Source organism: Capra hircus, chromosome 16, assembly GCF_001704415.2.
Source record: "Capra hircus breed San Clemente chromosome 16, ASM170441v1, whole genome shotgun sequence".
NCBI classification, from domain to species: domain Eukaryota; kingdom Metazoa; phylum Chordata; class Mammalia; order Artiodactyla; family Bovidae; genus Capra; species Capra hircus.
Window position 1 is genome coordinate 17,838,379 of NC_030823.1, and position 20,876 is coordinate 17,859,254.

Genomic DNA, 20,876 nt, shown 5'->3' on the forward strand with positions numbered 1-20,876 from the left:
ATTTAGCCCCAAGGAGTGAGTTAGGTTTCTCCAGATAAAGATGGAGAGATGGTTGGGATTGTTAACTCCAATTTTATAATCCAAGGAAATTGGGCTTCATGAATTTAGTAAATTTTCTAAAGTTACCCAGTTAATTCTCATCAGAGATAACATCTGACTCTAGGCCTATCTGACACCATACCAAAGATTTTCAACCCTACAGCAAGCTGTAGGTATCCCAGGCAGCTAAAATGGAAAGCATGCTACAAGGCTGTACCAATGCAGGCTGAGTAACAAGTTGGGGGTGATCTGACTAAAGAATCTGGAATTTATTCTTTGGGTGTTTAGGGGAATGTGTAGGAGCTTTGAAAACTGATGAAGTGACAAGATGTTCTCTAACCATCAGATTATCTTTCTCTAGACAATGGACAATTAAAATAAAACACTGGAAAATTTGAGGAGAGTGGGGAGATAAGCAGTGGAGAGAAGAAATTTTTTTTTAATGAAAACTATTGCTAAAAAAATCTAACCATTACCCCATAATAAAAGCTCTGAAAACTCTGATGTGATTAAACAAAAGTCTTTAGAATGAGCAAACATGTTAGCACCATTCTTCTAAATCTCACAAATCCTTATTGTTCAATGAATATATTTTAAAGTTGCTTGTAAATATATGAAACATAATACACAAAAATTCTTTGAAATGTAGAAAGTATTCTCTAGTCAACCTAGGAGTCTAGGTTCAATGATAGTTGCAACACAGATTAGGATGAAGGGAAGTGTCTGTACAGTTTAGTTCAGTTCAGTCATTCAGTCGTGTTTGACTCTTTAATACTATACAAAGCATATAATAGCATTTAAGAGCAATCCAGTTGGGGTAAATCATTAACATTTTCATTGCCGTCTATGGACTGGAATTCTTTGTGGAGCACAAAGCATGATAAGATTAACCGTTTAAGTATCAAACAGATACTCTTTTTTTTGTTAGGAAATTTGTAATAGTATAGGGATAACTTCAAGAGTAGAGATAATCACTCACTCTAATTATTAGAGCTCTCTCCATTACCTCAAATATATCTCGTGCATTTGCCAAAAGTTTAATTAAAATGAGATGACTGGAATAATTAATATCATAGTAAACATAAGACAAACTAATACAACTGTAACTCTTTTTCTTTCTGGCTACACTAAAAGAAGCCATTTCAATTTTCAGTAATGAGTTACTTAAAACAGTTTCTATGATATTAAAAGTCTTCTTGATATTTATCATAAAGAGGAGCAAAATTTGATGTTATGTAAGCTTGTCCGGTGTGTAAAAATAACACTATGCTGGCTGTAAATTAAAGATATTTCCAAAAAATTAATAAAGCAATTTCCATCCCAGGTTATTACAAATTCTTTCAATAAGATTTTATTTTAGCACACTTTAACTGGCTGATCTAATTCTCTAAACTATGCAAAGGCAGATATATATCACTTAGAAATATATACAATCCATTTCAAGTCAAACAAGAATAAATGTATATATACTTAATGTATGCATTGTTCAAAAACCTCATGCTGAAATATTTATAAATAACATATTAAAAATACAGAGTTCCAAGTGGTCTCTTTTAAGATAAACTTATTAAAGCAAGAGCATTTTGAAATACAATATGTGTACGAACTTTCTACCTCCCTACTTCTCCAAGAAAGAAGTAATGACTGTCAGAAACAGAAAGTCATTGAAAATATAATGTCACTCTCACAAGGGCGTTCTTCGGGAATCCTGGTTTGTTCTCTTCACCTCTCCTGGAACATAGGAAACCATAAGATGCAGTACATAAGAACTATCAAAAGGGAGCACTTTTGAGCCACCAAAACTGCATGTGAGCCTAAAAACCACAATCTTCCAACTACAGACAATGATACTATCTCAGGTATTTTATGTGCTAAAATGATCATTAAAAATTAAGCACCACATATAAGCTGCCATTTAGAATATTAATTTACCTTTGCTAATCATCTTTTTAACTTGAGGCTAAAAGAGTTCACTTACCATTCGGATACTCAGGCTCAGTCCAGGAGATGTTAAAGGAGTGAGAGGAGTCGGGGTTCACTCTGGGAGCCGGCACGCCTTCAGGGGTCCTCTCCTCAGTCAGGGCCTGGCTGGCCTTACTTACTGTGCACCCGCCCCCTGTGCAAGCCTGGACAGAGAGGCAAAAAAAGCACATATCACTCTGGGGCCCCAAAGTTTAGATGGGCATTGAAGAGAGAGAGTTCATTATAAGAGTTTCAGACCCTTTGAAATAATGCTCTCTCTGTCCCCTACCCCCAAATAAATTTGTTTCAGTGCTGAGGTGTAACATTTAATTAGTTTGCTTTTTAGGACATGAGATAGCCACCTCCTAAAACTAAATAATACCCCAGAGTATAAGAATGTATGAATTATATTTCAAGTTAGAGTCTAGGGATGGGGCATATATTGAATAGTCACGATGAAATTATCCTCATAGAAATCTTCCTAGAATGACTCAAACGAATACATATCCATGAGAAAAATTGTACAGAATGAATGCTACTTCAAGATAAAACACATGATTTCTACAAAAAAAAAAAAAAAAGATACACAGAAAACATGTGAAGTGCTCAGATGCTCAGTTGTGTTAAACTCTTTGCAATCCCTTGGGCTGCAGCCCACCAGGCGCCTCTGTCCATGAGATTCTCCTGTCAAAAATACTGGAGTGGGTTGCCATTTCCTCCTCCAGGAGATCTTCCTGACCCAGGAATTTAACCCACGTCTCTTATATCTTCTACATTGGTAGGCAGATTCTTTACCATTAGTTGCTGCTTAGGAAGCCCCAGTAGAGTAAACAATATGTTTAAAGTATGTCACAATGTGAAATCAAATAAAACAATATTTCTCATAAACTTGCAATGAAGCAGTTGTTGAATGACCGTTTAGTGGCTTAAAGGGTGAAGTCATTAACTGATGTGTCAGAGGAACTGAGCTTCATCACATAGCTAACAAACTTAACTGACCACAGAACCCCTCAGCTCCCTAATAAAGGAGGTATAGTAATGCTAGAAATGGAATCACGGATGTTAAGATATTCAGAAACTTCTGTGTGCATTTTCCTTGTAAACTGCCAATAATTTCAAATAAATGATTCAGTCTATTAGGAAAATATCATCCCTCATAACTTATTGGATAAGCCTTTCTCCAGAACACAGAGTTTTTCCAGCCTCTATCTGCTAGTAAATGTTAGCCATTATGTCTTTCCATAACAGCTATTTGAAAACTAAAGTTTTTTCCAGTACCTTTAAAGTCACAACTGTAATTATACAAACAAACATAAAAATCTTTCAAAAAGCACTAAATTTCATCAAGAGCAGTAAGAAAATGAAGCAAAATCATGGGACAAAATATAAAGCAGGCAGTTATTCATTTTCATTGAAGGTAGCTATGACTAATATTAAAAAATGAAACGCTGGGCTTGGATCTCGCTATTCCATTAGATATAGAAGGGATAAACTTTTGATACTTAAAGCAGTTGGTATTTTTTCCTAAAGACAGAAGAAAGCTGACTGACTTTTGAAGGTATTTTCTTATATTGAAATGTACTACTTATAAAATGCTGCAAATAGTTGCAAATTCTTCACTAAAAGTGTTAGTGACAGTAAGTGGTCAGTAGACATGGAGATCAATTTCACTTCTTATTGTAAGAAGACAACAGGAACCCATGTCTTGAGTATAATTTCTCAGCATAAGCAAGTTTCAGAGGAGCTAAACTGTGGCCTGGGCATGAAACTGCATTAAGATTGGGGACCTAATTAACCTCTGTGGGTTTCCTCTAATGTTCAGCCGTGGGATGTGCATACCTATGTAAGACGTAAACCATACTCCTCCTGAGAACAGAATCTTTGCAAATAAAGAGAAGTCAATTGAGCTTGTGATTCAAAACTCTAGGACATGTCACTGTTTGCCCAAGAAGAAACTACCTGAACATTAAAACAGGAAAATTAAGACAAAATATTTCCAGTGTGCTAAAAGTTGACCAGAAAACATAGCAGAAAAAGAGGCATTGTGAGACAGTTATTGAAGGAAAATCATCTAAGGAACATCCTTTTCAGTGCATAGAAAGAGATAAATCCATCCACTTGGATCCTAGATTTTGTGTTGTTTTTTTTTTCCTTAGGAGGGGAAAAATGTTGCAGCATGTTATTCTGAAACTCAACCCACACTGGGATTTATTTCTGATAGTCTATTTGTCACTATTATTTTTCTTATTCATGGCCTGAGAATTTCCCCCTGCCAACTCTTCCAAAGAAACACTGTATGTTCTATGTTTCATTTCATTGTGTGTGTATATATATATACTTAAAACAGAATGTGAATTAAAATTTACTTTGTTTGTTTTGAGAACTTTATGGGATAGAAAATTCTGGAATAAATGAGGATGTCCTCTGGTTTGGAAGGACTGTTTGTTGGGCTGTGTCATCAAAGACTCATAAACTGGCAACTTGATAAAAAATTCTCTTAAGGATTCAAGGAATTTGGAGAGAATTTTTCTTGTAAACCAACTCAAATTTTCAAAGGGGCTGCTGCTAAAACAACAGAATTACCTGTAAAATATTATATTTTGTTCTTTTATTTCCCCACATCCCTTTTGCATGCATTTAGAGGGCCAGGTGAGTAGGGTATCTTTGTTCCTTCACAGAGAAATAAATATTCTTAAAGTTACTTTTGGTTGGTCTAATCTAACTGATATTATCTAAATGAAATTGAACCAATCAGTATCTTATGTGACCTACCAGCACAACATTCAATGCAACTGAATGCTGATTAAAATTTTGGCTTGGAACAGCTAAGCAAAAATTTGGACTTGATCAAAGATGTCTTTATGAATTGGCAAGGTCTTTGAAAGCCTATGAGATATTAAAATAAGGTGTTTCACCCATCTCCTATCACTTTTATCAATTACAACCATGTTGTTTTAAATTGAAAAGTCATACTACTACCCTGCAATGAAGAATATCCAGTCCTAATAGGAGATTCAATTTTGGTACAATAAAATGCATAACTAATAAAAGTATATCAATTATTTTTGAAATTATGAATATTAAGAACATCCAAAACTAGCATTTTCTTTTACAACAGTTTGTTTTCAGATAAGTAGGGTCTGATGATGTTAAGAATGTAGCATATTTTAACATATGAAGAAAAAGAAAAAGGCCATGTTATCTAGAAATGATCTTTTGAAAATTTAAAGCTCGTCATCTCTAAGAATCTGTCCAGGAAATGTATTGAACACAAACTTCATCAAGAGGCAAATGTCTAGCAGTAATATGACTATTATCAAAAGATATATACCATGATACCTGCCTGTCTTACTGGCCTCCTTATTTAATTGCTGGCTTACTATCTTTACTAGGAATTATGACACTTTGCCATACCATTTGTTAAATGCAGCAAAATATTGTGCTATTTCTTCTAGGACGAAGAGCATATATTTGGAAACATGCAGTCCCTACTCTGACATTTTACAGCAAGTTACTTGATTCATATCAGGTCTCAGATTCTCTGTGAAATAAATATTCTCAGTGTTCATTCATTCATTCAAGAATCATTCATGAGCTTCGTTTCCAGATATTGTGCTTAATTCTGCAGACAGAACTTTGAAATACGCAGTCTCTACTCCTTTGGATTTTATAATATAACAATAAAAATCCTAAGATCATGGCATCCGGTCCCATCACTTCATGGCAAATCAAAGGGGGGAAAAGTGGAAACAGTGACAGATTTTATTTTCCTGGGCTTCAAAATCACTGTGGGTGGTGACTGTAGCCATGAAATTAAAAGATGCTTGCTCCTTGGAAGGAAAGCTATGGCAAACCTAGAGAACATATTAAATCGCGACCAGCTTTTCTGACAAATGACCATATAGTCAAAGCTATGGTTTTTCCAAACCTTTGGAAAAGTCATTTACAGATGTTAGAGTTGAACCATAAAGAAAGCTAAGTACCAAAGAATTGATGCTTTCAAAATATGGTGCTGGAGAAGACTCTTGAGAGTCCCTTGCACAGCAAGGAGATAAAACTACTCACTCCTAAAGGAAGGGCTACCATGATAGCTCGGTTGTTAAAGAATCCACCTATAGTGGAGGAGATCCTGGCTCTATTCATGGGTCAGGAAGATCCACTGGAGAAGGAATAGGCTACCCACTGCAGTATTCTAGTGCTTTCCTTGTGGATCAGCTGGTAAAGAATCCCCCCACAATGTGGGGGACCTGGGTTCGATCCCTGGGTTGGGAGGATCCCCTGGAGTAGTATTCTGGCCTGGAGAATTCCGCAGACTGTATAGTCCATGGGGTCACAAAGAGTTAGACACTAATCAGACAGGACTGAGTGACTTTCACTTTCAATCCTACTGCTACTGCTAAGTCACTTCAGTCGTGTCTGACTCTGTTCGACCCCATAGGTGGCAGCCCACCAGGCTCCCCCATCCCTGGGATTCTCCAGGCAAGAACACTGGAGTGGGTTGCCGTTTTCTTCTCCAATGCATGAAAGGGAAAAGTCAAAGTGAAGTCACTCAAGGAATTCAATTCTGAATATTCATTGGAAGGACTGACGCTAAAGCTGAAGCTCCAATACTTTGACCATCTGATGCGAAACTCATTGGAAAAGACCTTGGGAAAGGGATGAGGGCAGAAGTGGGTGACAGAGGTTGTAATGGTTGGATAGGATCACCGACTCAGTGGATTCGAGCTTGAGCAAACTCCGGGAGATAGTGGAGGACGGGGAAGCCTGGCGTGTTGCGGTCCATGGGGTTGCAAAGAGTCAGACACAACTTAGCGACTGAACAACAGGGAAAACTACACGGAACCACATGAAGTAAATACCTGCTCCAGTCTGGAGTAAATCATATGGAACGAGCATGTATTTTTCTCCAATGCCTGCCTAAATGCTTTGTATCTGTATGTTTTGTTTCCTAGTCCTCAGTCAATATGCTAAGACTATCTACAAAGGCAGCTCCATCTCATCAGATGAGAACCTGATCTCCATCTATTAATCTAATGACCTTGAAAGCCAGTTATCCTGTTGAAAGCGTGAAATATACACGGGTTCCTCAATTAACCAAGATGAACCTAAAATGTTCTGGTTCATTTAATTTACCTGTTAACAGAGTTAAAGTAAAAAACCTTTTAGTTGAATACTTTCTGAAAATATGTCAGTGTATATTCTGCCCTAAAAACACAGTGAAATCAAAAATAATATGAGTGAATTTACTTTCCTAACAAGACTTAGGGCAAAGACTCTTGCATCTTTATGACATCTTGCATCAACATTTTTCAGTGGCTGACAGGTCTCCTTTGACTTCACAGAATATTATTTGGGGTCAACTTTTTAGCATCATAGAATTTTAGGGCTCAAAGATACATTAAAAATCACTTAATTCAAAGTCCTAATTTTAGGCTTGAAGAACATAAGACTCAGTGCAATTAAGTGAATTTTTCAGGTCATTCAGTTAGTGGCAAATCTGAATTAATATTCAAGAAAGTGGACTCCTAATCTAATTGTATTTATTTTTCAAGGTATTACAGACTTATAAAACATAGGAGATTCAGGTGGGTCTTCATGTACTGTGCAAAATATCCTAAAAATTGTCTTGAAAGTAGAACTTTGTTTCATACCCTTTGCCTCCTTCTAATAAAAGCCAAGAGTAACACAATTTCTGTTTAATTTTTCTTGTTTCTAAGCAACAGGGGCTTTTTTTGTTTTGATATCACCACTGTTTTGAAATGATGTGGATTTCTGTATTAGCTTTTGAAAATCAACTTAATACACTTCTTATATCTTGGGTGAAAAAGCTAAGAAATTAAATTGCTGATTCAGAAACCCATCATTGTGCTGAACACCTAGGCACATGGAGACAGTTCTGAAAAGAATTTTTAACACTGCCTGATTGCCCTTGTTTTGTGGTGTCAGGTCAGACAGTTAGCAACAGTTGAATGTAGTTTATTTTCTCGAGGTATAATATTTAGAGCATTCAAGAGCATGTTAAGTAAAATGAATGCATACACAGTGTCTACATAAATGTAAATTTATTCATAATCAAGAGCAGAATATTTTCTATGGCATTTATCAAGGCAAATATCCTTATATAGGTATTGCTATAAAATGAAGAGTGTGTTTAAAACAAATAGGGACAATCTCATGTTTATATTCAGTTATTTTCAGATATGCTATTAAACTTAAAAAAGATTATATTTCATCAAAAAACAAAGGAAACTACTGAGTATAAATTTCACAGTAATATCAAGGTCTTTTAAAAGATCTTTGTGTAAAAGTGCTATTTTGCATTAAAAAAAATGCTATTGCCTGTCTAAACTATGTTGATTCTAGGGTTTTATTAAGTGACTGTTATTTTGAGATAGAAATGTAATGTAAACCAGAATATAATAACAATCAAGAATATTTGAGGGTCATTTAAATCTTTATTTAAAAATATAAGACCTACATTTTCATACCATGCACTGCTTTTTTAATGAATACAAGCCCCATCAGGAAATAGCCTTAGTAATCCAAGCATTTTCTGAAAAGCCCTCAACTATTATGACATTCTACAAATAATAAAAACAAGAAATAATTTCTAATAATCCCAAATTAGATTTGGAAAAATCTCCTGTTTCAGATGGTTATTCTATCATTTTGCATAATAAAAAATAAATACGTAGGTATTAGGTCAGCAATATTTTCACTTTGTATGTGAAGTGAGTTTTCAGTGTAAATAGCAATACAAGAGAATTTTGTTCTTTTTTTTTTTAAGTGAGAGATGGAGAGAAGATGAGACAAAAGGGAAGCAGCAAGGAGAGTGACGAGGACAGACAAAGCGATAAAAATAAAGTGAACTTACTGCCAGTTTGATGAGATATTTATTACCAGGTAAAAGGTACTGCAGAGTGTGATCCTGAAAAAGTTCTGTGTTGTTATAGATGACATCCCAAACGGTAAAATCATGTGTGTGATTTGAAATATATAATATATAGCGCTCCAGAATTCCATTTACTTTTCTTGGTTGTTTCCACCTGGGAATGAAAAAATGTAGCATCATAATCATCATATATTCAAGTCAAATCTGAAATGTACAGGATTTTTTAAAGACACATATGAGCTTGGATTTATGCCATCATAAAGAAACACACTGAGAGCTCAAAAGTAATTCACTTAAAAAACACCAAGTAGGCATTAGATGTCTATTCTGAATGGTACAGAAATAAGACATAGTGCCTGTTTCTAGTTGTTTATCATTTTAATTAGCTAGTAATACAAAAATGTAAGAGTGAGTGCTTGATTTTGAACTTGGGCTGTGGAACAACAGTTGGGAGAAGTAGAATGCCTGAGAACTTCTGAGAAATGAGAGGGAGAGCTAATTGTATAATTTTCATGTCACAGTTGTCTTGAAAGGTGCAGCAATCTAACACAGAGTTTCAGTATGTAACTACTGAAGGAAAGTTGAGATTGGAAAGGCTGAAGTCAGTAATCAATTAAGATTCCTGGAAGGAAGTGACATGCTACCTGGATACATAAGATCATATCCTTGATGGATTGGAATTGGTAGGCAGAAGGGAAAGTAGAGGGTGTTCCAGATGAGGGCTACAAAGTGTCAGGGGGCATGTGTAGGACAAGTTGTGGAATAGACAGAAATTGGTAAATTGAGAAATACTTAGAGTAGAGGTAAATTTTTTAAGGTAAATAAAGTGGGCTCAGCTTGGGACACACTGAAAGCCAACAGGGGTTTACACTGGGAACAACAGGATATGAAATCCCAGTGTCCGTCAGCTTGAATGAACATCATAGTTATCTTCAATTCAAACTCTTTAACTGGTGAGAACACCCAGATGAAGAATGATTAATGTAAACAAGTACTAACTGGTGGGAACAGACGTCTTTTAAGCTTCAGTTAAGTACTGCAATATACCTTGTACCTCACATATTAAGAAATGGATAATAATCAGTATTATCAAAAATAATCTGAACATGCCAGTATATGAAAGCATCTCTCTGACTTCAACTTCAGGGGAGCAAGACAGTCCTATTTTATAATCAAAAAGAAAAAAAATTATGCTAATTCCAAATTATTGCAAATAATGCTTCACATTAAAAAAAAGCCCAGGGCAGTCATGTAAGTGGTCAGTTTTTTTCCTTTTTGAAGTTTGCACAGAATCTACGTACATGTGTGGTTCAGCTTGATTGCATAAAGACAAAATGGAAATTAAGTTGGCAAGTGATAATCAAAGATTCCCAGAACCACTGAACTAATCACTTCTGTGCATTTAATCACAATAAAATTAATTTTATGTCACAAACCCTTCCCTTGATTGAACTCACTGGGATTCTTGCATGAACCAGTGTGTAATAGGGACAATGTTTCTACTTACTGAACGTATACAGTTCTAGAATCCAGGACAGTCAGAATTGGGGGATCCACGTGTTCTGGTGGCAGCTGTGCGGTGGACAGTATGACCAGGGAACTGTTTGTACAGCCCACATGTGTACAAGCACTGAGCAGAAATTGGTGGGGCGTAAATGCCGCTAAATCTGTAGGGGGAATAAGAATTTATTTACCATCATACTTTTTATTCAGGAGATTTCACTTATCCTCTACTTTCTTATATCTTAGAACTGTTACAGTAAAGCTTAAAATAAACATCAATAGCCACACAAATCAATAGCAATAAAGTATAGGCTGTTTTATCCTTTAAATATACTATGGTTATTTTTAAATAGACAAGTGTCAGTCAGACTAGGTTTAATTTTTTCTTTTAACAATTTGACTGTTTTCTTGGTTGTCTGTGACCAGGTAAATCATTTTCTGAGTTTAGAGTTAGTTCAAGGGCTCTGTTAAAAAATAAATGAGACATTTAAATTATTTTTAAAGTATATTTGAAGACAACAGGCCTGGTTTTTGAAATACAAATACATAGCTTATAACAGTGACTTTGCTCTTGTTATTCCTTTTGTTGAATTTTTTCTTCTTCTATCCACCCGACCAACTGTGTGTTATTTGACCTTCAAATTGTCCAGGCTCAGTGCAAATGCCAAATTCTTTTTTAACATTTCACCAGCATACTCTGCTATGACCCTTGGCAGAAGATGGAGCTGTCATCCTCTCCTTTGTCTCTCAGAGTTTTGCACACACTTTTGGCATAACACGACATGGTGCCATAATGATTTATTTCCATGACTCTCTGATCCGTTAGCCTGAACACTATCAAGGAAGCAATGGCGCTATATTCATTTTACATCCTCAACATCTAGTACATTGCCTGTACCCTGTAGGTCTGAATATATGTTTGAATAAATGAAAAAAGAATTAACTAATGACATGATCTAGATACAGTAGAGCTGGGTATGAAAGCTGGAAAAGAGAACTGGGCTAGTACTCAATCCAGTAACACTCTCCCTGAACTTCTTCAGTACTTCATATCTATCTGGCTCTCTGAAAGTGAAAGTTGCTGAGTCAAGTCCAACCCTTTGCAACCACGTGAACTGTACAGTCCATGGAGTTCTCCAGGCCAGAATACTGGAATTGGTGGCCACTCCCTTTTCCAGGGGATCTTCCCAACCCAGGGATCAAACCCAGGTCTCCCTCATTGCAGGTGGATTCTTTACCTGCTGAACCACAAGGGAAGCCCAAGAATACTGGAGTGGACAGCCTATCCCTTCTCCAGCAGATCTTCCTGACCCAGGAATAGAACCAGGGTCTCCTGCATTGCAGGTGGATTCTTTACCAGCTGAGCTACCAGGAAAGCCCATCTGTCTCTCTAAAAGAAACTATATTCACTTGCATTAAAAGAAGCTAATCTGTAATTTACTAATTCAATTCTGAAATGTCCCAGACACTTTATTAGAAAGGTATTCAATAATCATTTTGTTGACTGAATCTAAGCAAAGTTCAGTCAACTCTACCAAGATTTAAACACGTCACATTTTCATACTGCTAGAAATAATCATTATTTTCAGGAATACTTTTGAAATAAGGTAGTTACAATGTAAGCAACACATTTTCTTTAAAGATCATTAACCTTGAACCATTACAATTTCATGTATAAAAGATGAATGAAATGCAACCTAATTCAGGGAAATAGATTTTGCATTGCACTGACAGCAAAAGTAAACCGGAAAGAGAACACTTCTGATTTTCATGCAAAGTATAATCAATTGGTTAAACATGTAGATCATCAGAATAAAGGCAAAAAAATTTTTTACACTAAAAATAGCTACTCTAGAACAAAAGGTGATTACCAAGAAGAGGCTTATAATGCTTTTGATTAAACATGTTTGCTTCACAACTGTATCTTACAGGTCCTTGATGGTACCAAGTTGGGGTTGGAGGCAACACAGACAATGGGGCAGGATGGGGTGGGTGGGGTCAGAAGATAAGTTATAAGAATACTTTGAAGTTGGTGTTAAAACAGCATGGCCTTGCCAGAGACTTCTGAGAAATGGCAGGAACAGCCACACTATGTGTGCACAAGTCAGACCGAACTGAGGTACTTTCATTTGGAAAAACATTCTATGAAACTTATAAAGTTAAAAATCATGATAATAATGGCCTCGGAGGCTATACAGAGAGCAACTATTATTTACCGTGGGAAAAATTCATGCAAAAAAACATGTCCTACTAGCAGGTCCAACCCAAATATTGGGTTGGTCAAAAAGTTCATTTAGGTTTTACATACTGTCTTAAGGAAAACCCTGAATGAATATTTTGGCCAACCCAATGCAATGTGTAATATGCTAACATATTATACCTCCCATTTCCCTGTTTTTGTCATCTTTTCCTTCTGATTCTCAAGAGCTTGGTGACTGCAGCCTTTCATCCCTCCCATCTGTCTGAATTCCCTACATTTCTGAGAAAAGGAAGCTGGGGATTTGACTTAAAAGCCAGTTGCAGGAGCAAAACCAAGGAGGAAACAGAACCTCCAGGAAAGAGGGAATCCCTGTTGGGTAAGTACTACTAGAGAAAAGCTGTTATATTTGAACATGAGAATACAACTGTTTTCTCTGAAAACATACCCCAGCAGGAAACTGTTTTCCATGGGGCTGATTCCAAATGACTTTGGAATATTTTACATGACAATGTCTCCTAGCCATACCAAAGTGTCTTGGTCAACTGCAAACCAGACTGGATGCTACGATGATCTTTTTCCAGTGAACTCTTTGTGGGCAGTTCTTGCTTTCTTACATTCTAGCTTGTTGAGGCAGGGATTTGGTTACCTACTTTGCAATTGGTTAAGAAGTCGTAGCATTCAATGGCAACCCAAGACATATTTGTATGTGCTGGCTGGCACAGACTTGCATAGCCAAGTAAGTAGTCCTTAGTTATCCTGAGCTGGTAGGGTCAGAAGGCATCATCATAGTATCACCTTATCAAGTGTCTTCTTATCACAGAATGCCCCATTCTTCTTTACACTATAGTCTCCATGCTTTGAGGGTGACCTTGATCACAGAACTCCTAAACTCACCCAGAATAAACTGCCTCAAATGGGAGTATCTTTCTGTATTAGTTCCAGGATTACTCTCTGTGCCTGGATTCTACTCTGACAAAATATGCTCCTCCATAGGTTGGGAAGCATCCACATATATGATGGTCAGGACTGAGGGGGACCAGGATGAGGAGGTGAACAAATAGGGTCACATTGCTAGAGAAAGCCAGTATGGCTTGTGACCCAGGCCTGAAGTAGAAGATGCCAACTCTTATCAAGTCCTCCACTCATTGCTGGGATTTACTTCCAGACTATTTAAGGTAATAAGAAATTGATGGATGAGAAAGTTGTTGCATTTTAGGAGTTCAGCATGGCTTTAAATTGAATGTTGACTAGGGTTTAAGGCTAGTATGTACATATGTACATAAAGTATGAAAAGTGCCAAAAGTGCCACAGAAAACATAGAACAGAGCAAGAAGCAAGAGTGCACAGTAATTTTAAAGGCAAGAGTCAGGGATGTGAGCTAAGTTTGCTGTCATATTCATTTTAATATATATGTGAGTAAAGTCATAAGGCTGTACACCTTAAACTCAATTATTGCATGTCAATTATACGTCAAGAATACTGAAAGGAAAAGAAAAAAAGCATGAGTCAGTGGAGGCCACAGCAGCAAGATGACATTTTGAGCAAATGCCTGGAAAGAATGAGAGTAACAGTTGGGGGGATTCTAAGCCAAGGACTATTTCAGGAGAGGGAACAAGCTAAGCAAAGACTTGGAAGGAGGAACATGACTACCATGAACATGGCAAGAAGGCCAGTGAGGCTGGAGCAGAGCAAATGAAGCAGAAAGAAGTAAGAGATGACATCAGAAAATCAATAAGGGGGAGACCGTATGACTGTTGTATGTCTCTACATGGATTTGGAGTTTTAATCTGAGAGAATCTAGTTAGAAAGCTAGGAGAGGGTTTTTAACAGAGTAGTTGCATGGTCAGATATGGATTTCATGAACATCACTCTTCAATTTTAGACAGCTTTATTATGTGTCTTGGAGAAGATCATCTTGGGTCGAATACCTGGAGTGACTTATTATCTTCATGAATTTCAATGTCCAAATCTCTCCTCAGATTTGGGAAGTTCTCAGCTATAGTTTCTTTTAATAAGTTTTTTGCTCTTTTTTTCTTCTCTTCCATTTCTGGGATTCTGTGGTATTTAAACTGGTTCTTTTAATGGCATCTCATAATTCGTGTAAATTTTCTTCACTCTCTTTCATTCATTTTGCTTCTCTGACTAGATGCTTTCAAATGACCTGTCTTCTAGTTCACAAATTCTTCTGCTTGGTTGAGTCTGTTCTTGTATTTCTTTACTGAATTTTTTGATTGTCCTTATGTTCTTTGACTCAAGGATGTCTATTTGTTCTTTTAAACAATTTCTATTTCTTTCTTGAGCTTCCCATTTTGTTTATGCATTGTTTTTCTAACTTCATTTAGTTGGCTATCTTCGTTTTCTCGTAGTACAGTGTGTTTTCTTAATAGGATAAGCCTGAACTCTTGGACAGACAGTTCATAGATACTGGTTTTCCTTGGTGGTATCGTATTTCTTTGCTGATCATGATCTTTATGAATCATAGTGTCTGTATATTCAAGGAAGTAGTTGACTACCTTGACCACCTGGACTTGTTTTATCCACTGGGTAAGTCTAGGAACCAGCTTTACAGGTATAGGGCTGGCATTTGAGCCTATGGTAATGGCCCTTGGACCTGTATCTTTGTGCACTGACAAGGATCCTGAGTACAGGGGGCATAAGCAGTCCAGGTGCATGGACTACTGGGTGGGCCCCACATCTGCATGTTTAGTGTTCGGTCCAGTACTTGGATGTTCCAGGAACCTTGTATTTTGAGAGCTGACCTGGAACCTGAGGACGTGAGGGCTGGCTTAGTATTAGAACAAGCCTGGACTTGTAACTATAGGAGTCAGCCTGTGACCTGCAGCCTCAGGAGCTGAAGGCTGTGTCTGTGGGAGCCGGCCATGCACATGGCTAGGCCAAGGACCTGGGTATGTGTGTATGAGCTAGAATTAAAGCTAGGGTTGCAGAGGCTGGGCCTGGCACACAGGAGCTACTTTGGACCACTGAAGCTGGCCAACAAAGGAGGCAAGAATACACCATGGAGAAAAGAGTCTCTCCAATAAGTGGTGGTAGAAAAACTGGACAGCTACATGTAACAGAAGAAATTAGAACATTCTCTAACATAATACTGAGCTCCGAAGAATTGATGCTTTTGAGCTGTGGTGTTGAGGAAGACTCTTGACAGTCCTTTGGACAGCAAGGAGATCCAACCAGTCAAACCTAAAGGAAATCAATCCTGAATATTCATTGGAAGGACTGATGCTGAAGTTGAAACTCCAATACTTTGGCCACCTAATGCAAAGAACTGACTCATTGGAAAAGACCCTGATGCTGGGAAAGATTGAAGGCAGGAGGAGAAAGGGGTGTGTGTATGTTAGCCATAAAAAAGAATGAAATAATACCATTTGCAGCCACAGGGATCTAGAGATTATCATACTAAGTGATGTAAGCCAGAGAGAAAGACAAATGTCATATGATACTGCTCATACATGGAATCTAAGAAAAAACTATAAATAAACTTATTAACAAAGCACAAATAAACTTGCAGACCTAGAAAAATTTATGGTTACCAAAGGGGAAAGATGGGAGGCATAAAGCAGGAGTTTGGGATTAATATAGACATACGACTGTATCTAAAATAGCCAACAGCACAGTGATCTACACTCAATATTTTGTAATATATTATAAGGGAAAAGAATCTGAAAAATATATAATACATGTACATATATATATATGTTAACTGGATCACTGTGCTGTACACATGATACTTACACAGCATTATAAATCAACTATAATTCAATTAAAAATTCATGTTTGAGACATGGCAAGTTTGAAATGTTGACTAGACAACCAAGAGGAGACGTCAATTAGGCAATCTGAATAAACTTTGGAATTTCAAGACATCCTGGCTTGAGATGTACTTTGGAAAGTCATCATCATATAGATGACATTTAAAACGGATGAGAATGCAAAAATAGAGTGAGTGTGGGTAGAAAAGAGAAGAAGTTTAAGGACCCCAAAACTAAGATGTCAACCTTAAGCTGTCTGGAATAGAAGCAGAAAACCAACCATAGAGAAAGAGAAAGAACAATCAGTAAGCTATGAAGATTTGATGCCCTAGAAGTCAAATGAAGCAAATGTTTCAAAAATGATAAGTCTAATAAGAAGAGGACTAAAAGTTGAATTAGCAATATGGCAGTCATTCATATTTGTGCAATAAAAGTTTAAGTTAAGTTATGAGTGTCTAAGCCTGACTCAAATGGATTCATGAAAGGATAAGAGAAGAGGAATTAGAGATAGTGAATATAAGCAACTTTTTCCATATGTTTTGCTGTGAGGGAAAATAGAGAGGTGAAACACTAGATGGAAGGTAAGTAGAGGTCAAAGAATTTTTTTTAATAATCAAATAAGATAAAATGACGTATGCTGATAGAAATGGCCCAACAGGGAGGGCAGAATTGTTAATGGGGCTGGAGCTTTGACCTTGAATGTGTGAAAGATTGCACCCAAGAACGAAAGTGGAGGATTTGTACTCAGAAGGAGCAGGAACAGATAATCTGTGGTTATGGAGGGAAAGGATACTATGTGGGTACAAATGCTAGGGCGAGTGGGTGGGGTTTATCTTATAATTGCTTCAGTTTTCTTAGTGAAGAAGGAAGCAAGATCATCAGCCCACAGTGATTTTTTGATTCCCCAGGCCACCCTGCAGTGACCACCTGTTTCTCATAGAATGACATACACAAATGGTCAATGATTTGATTGATTGACTACTTGTCAAATATATATAATCACTACTTGATTTGACAAGGGCCTACCTCTCATGCCTTCCATACACTGGCCATTTCTGCCCCTCCACATCCCTCCAAAACTACAATCTCACACCTCCAGGCCTTTGTAGGTGCCGTCTCTTCTGATGAACACCTGTTTTCTCCTTCTTTGTGCTTGGCTGACTTTATCTCATCCATCAGGCTCATATTCCTCTGAGTGGTCCTTCTTGATAATCTAACAGCATGGCCACCACCATCCATCCCCAGGTACCCTCAGTCATATCACCTTGCTTAGTTACTTATCATAGTTACCAAAACATGACAGAAACCGCCTTGTTATTGGTCTCAGAGGGATATAAACTCTTTGAGTACAGAAAGATGCTTTCTATTGTGTTCTCCAAGATGTCTTCAGGATTGGTGAGATCTAACTAGTAGTTTTATTTGTTGAAAAAATGAATTAGGCAAGGCCAGAGAAAATTCTATGGCCTACTTTTCACAGAAATAGAGTCATACCTGAATGAAAGTCTCTAAGAATTTACTGAATACAGTTTGTCAGACCAATGTAATTGTGAGATGAAGGCAATTCATTGTTAAGAGACAAGAAAAAGGCAGACTTGTATTCTTTGAATGTTAAAGCTTAATTCTCAAACATGAATATTTCATTAAAAATCTACAGTATTAAGGAAGATGTGGTACATATATAAGATGGAATGTTACTCAGTCATGAAAAGGAAAAAAATAATGCCATGTGCAGCAACATAGATGGGCCTAGAGATTATCATACTAAATGAAGTAAGTCAGACAAAGACAAATATCATATGGTATTGCTTATATTGGAGAAGGCAATGGCACCCCACTCCAGTACTCTTGCCTGGAAAATCACAGGGACAGAGGAGCCTGGTAGGCTACAGTCCATGGGGTCACTAAGAGTCGGACACGACTGAGTGACTTCACTTTCACTTTTCACTTTCCTGCATTGGAGAAGGAAATGGCAACCCACTCCCGTGTTCTTGCCTGGAGAATCCCAGGGACGGGGGAGCCTGGTGGGCTGCCGTCTCTGGGGTCGCACAGAGTCAGACACAACTGAAGGGACTTAGCATTGCTTATATATGGAATACAATAAAAATGATACAAATGAACTTGTTTACAAAACAGAAACAGATTCAGTGACTTAGAAAACAAAGTTCTGGTTGCCAGGGGGATGGGGGTGGGGGTGGTTAGCTTGGAATTGACATGTACATACTGCTGTATATAAAAATAGATAGCCAACAAGGTCCTACTCTATATCACAGGGAATTCTGCTCAATACTCTGTAATGAGCTAAGTGGGAAAAGAAATTGAAAAAGAATAGATACATGTATCAGTTCAGTTCAGTTCAATCACTCAGTCCTGTCTGACTCTTTGCCACCCCGTGAACTGCAGCACGCCAGGCCTCCCTGTCCATCACTAACTCCCAGAGTTCACCCAAACTCATGTGCATCGAGTCAGTGATGCCATCCAGCCATCTCATCCTCTGTCATTCCCTTCTCCTCCTACACCCAGCATCCCAGCATCAGGGTCTTTTCGAATGAATCAACTCTTCGCATCAGGTGGCCAAAGTACTGGAGCTTCAGCATCAGCATCAGTCCTTCCAATAAACACCCAGGACTGGTCTCCTTTAGGATGGACTGATTGGATCTCCTTGCAGTCCAAGGGACTCTCAAGAGTCTTTTGCAACACCATAGTTCAAAAGCATCAATTCTTTGGTGCTCAGCTTTCTTCACAGTCCGACTCTCACATCCATACATGACCACTGGAAAAACCATAGCCTTGACTAGACAGACCTTTGTTGGCAAAGTAATATCTCTGCTTTTCAATATGCTATCTAGGTTGGTCATAACTTTCCTTCCAAGGAGTAGGTACAACTGAATCACTTTGCTATACACCTGAAACTAACATTGTTAATCAACTATACTCCAGTATGCAACATAAAGTTTAAAAGCTACAATACATTATGGAATATTAAAAAAAATTATTAACAGCAGTTTTCTCAAAGTGAGGGCATACAGATGAGTTAAATTTGGGGCTACATATATTTTCAAATTCTATAATATTTAAGTATATATTATATGGAGAAAAGAGCCATAGTTTACCAATACCAATTCATTATTTAAGAAAATTTATGCCGAAGACCTAGTTGACACATGCCCTATTATACTTCCTATGTCATCATACTTCCCCTTTCCTCAATGACTTCAGCATTGGCTCAATTTTCTTTTCAATCGTAATCCCTTTTTTGGCAGCTTCAACATCCTCAGTAATGACTCATCTCTGAATCTGGCTTCATTCTAACTTCCTCAAATGTAATGCCCTTCACTTCTGCTTCATTTATTCAACATGCAGGATAGTTATACCTACTACTTAATCATCTTTGGAACCATTTCCAAGGTTCTCAATCTAAAGCCTGCCCTCTCTGGTAAATTCCCACCTCATCCACTTGTCATATCCAAACAAACACTCATTTGCCATCACACAATGTTCAGCCTCTTATTTGCAGAGATTTGCACATTTGCATTTTCCTTGCTATGATCTTTGCTCACCCATTTCAAAGCCATACTCCCGGGTCCCTAGAGTTTTCAACTTCCCCGGTCCTCTTCTGTATCTGCTTTCCCAATTCCTAGCTCTGGCTAAACCTCAACTTCTTTCTCTAACACTTCTAAACATACTGAAAGAATCTACTGCAATTCTAGGTTTTCCAGTTTGAACTGGATCTCTATCACTCCTCAGCAATAACAATCTTGTTACCTTGTTTCTCCCTTCATTGCATTGGTCTTTTCTCCTCCTTTTATGGTTTGGACAATTCTCTGGAGAAACCAAGTGGGGTCTAAAATTGGAGTCCTCAGGATAGTTCCCTCCTCTGAACCCATCATTTTTCCTACCTGTGCCACAGAGGAGCAGAGATCAATATGGCTGTCATCCTAACCTATATCTTTTATCTTCTGCTCCTCCCTACCCTTGACCCTTTTGACAAGGGTGGAAGAGGAGAGTGAAAAAGCTAGCTTGAAACTCAACATGAAAAAAAACTAAGATCGTGGCACCCAGTCCCATCACTTCATGGCAAATAGAAGGGGAAAAAGTGGAAACAGTGACAGAGCTTATTTTCTTGAGCTCCAAAATCACTGTGGACAGTGACCACAGTGATAAAATTAAAAGACACTTGCTCCTTGGAATAAAAGCTATGACAAACATAGACATTGTTTTAAAAAGCAGAGACATCGCTTTGCTAACAAAGGTCCATATTGTCAAAGCTATGGTTTTTCCAGTTGTCATGTACAGATATGAGAGCTGGACCATAAAGAAAGCTGAGCACCAAAGAATCAATGCTTTCCAATTGTGGTGCTGGAGAAGACTCTTGAGAGGCCCTTGGACTGCAAGGAGATCAAATCAGTCAATCCTAAAGGAACATTCACTGGATGGACTGATGCTGAAGCTCCAATACTTTGGTCACTTGATAAGGAGAGCTGACTCACTGGAAAAGACCCTGATGCTGGGAAAG

The 20,876-nt window shown here is 37.6% G+C and overlaps 1 protein-coding gene across 1 annotated transcript in view; it reads right to left on the reverse strand.

Moving 5' to 3' along the window:
- The window catches only part of USH2A (usherin), a 935,662-nt gene that overhangs the window by 422,205 nt on the left and 492,581 nt on the right, over nucleotides 1-20,876 (reverse strand). Inside the window, exons 33-35 of the mRNA XM_005690572.2 lie at nucleotides 10,401-10,560; nucleotides 8,876-9,047; nucleotides 2,018-2,165 (exon numbers count right to left, since the gene is read on the reverse strand). Of these exons, the coding sequence (XP_005690629.2) occupies nucleotides 2,018-2,165; nucleotides 8,876-9,047; nucleotides 10,401-10,560 (480 nt within the window). The remainder of the gene's footprint in view (nucleotides 1-2,017; nucleotides 2,166-8,875; nucleotides 9,048-10,400; nucleotides 10,561-20,876) is intronic.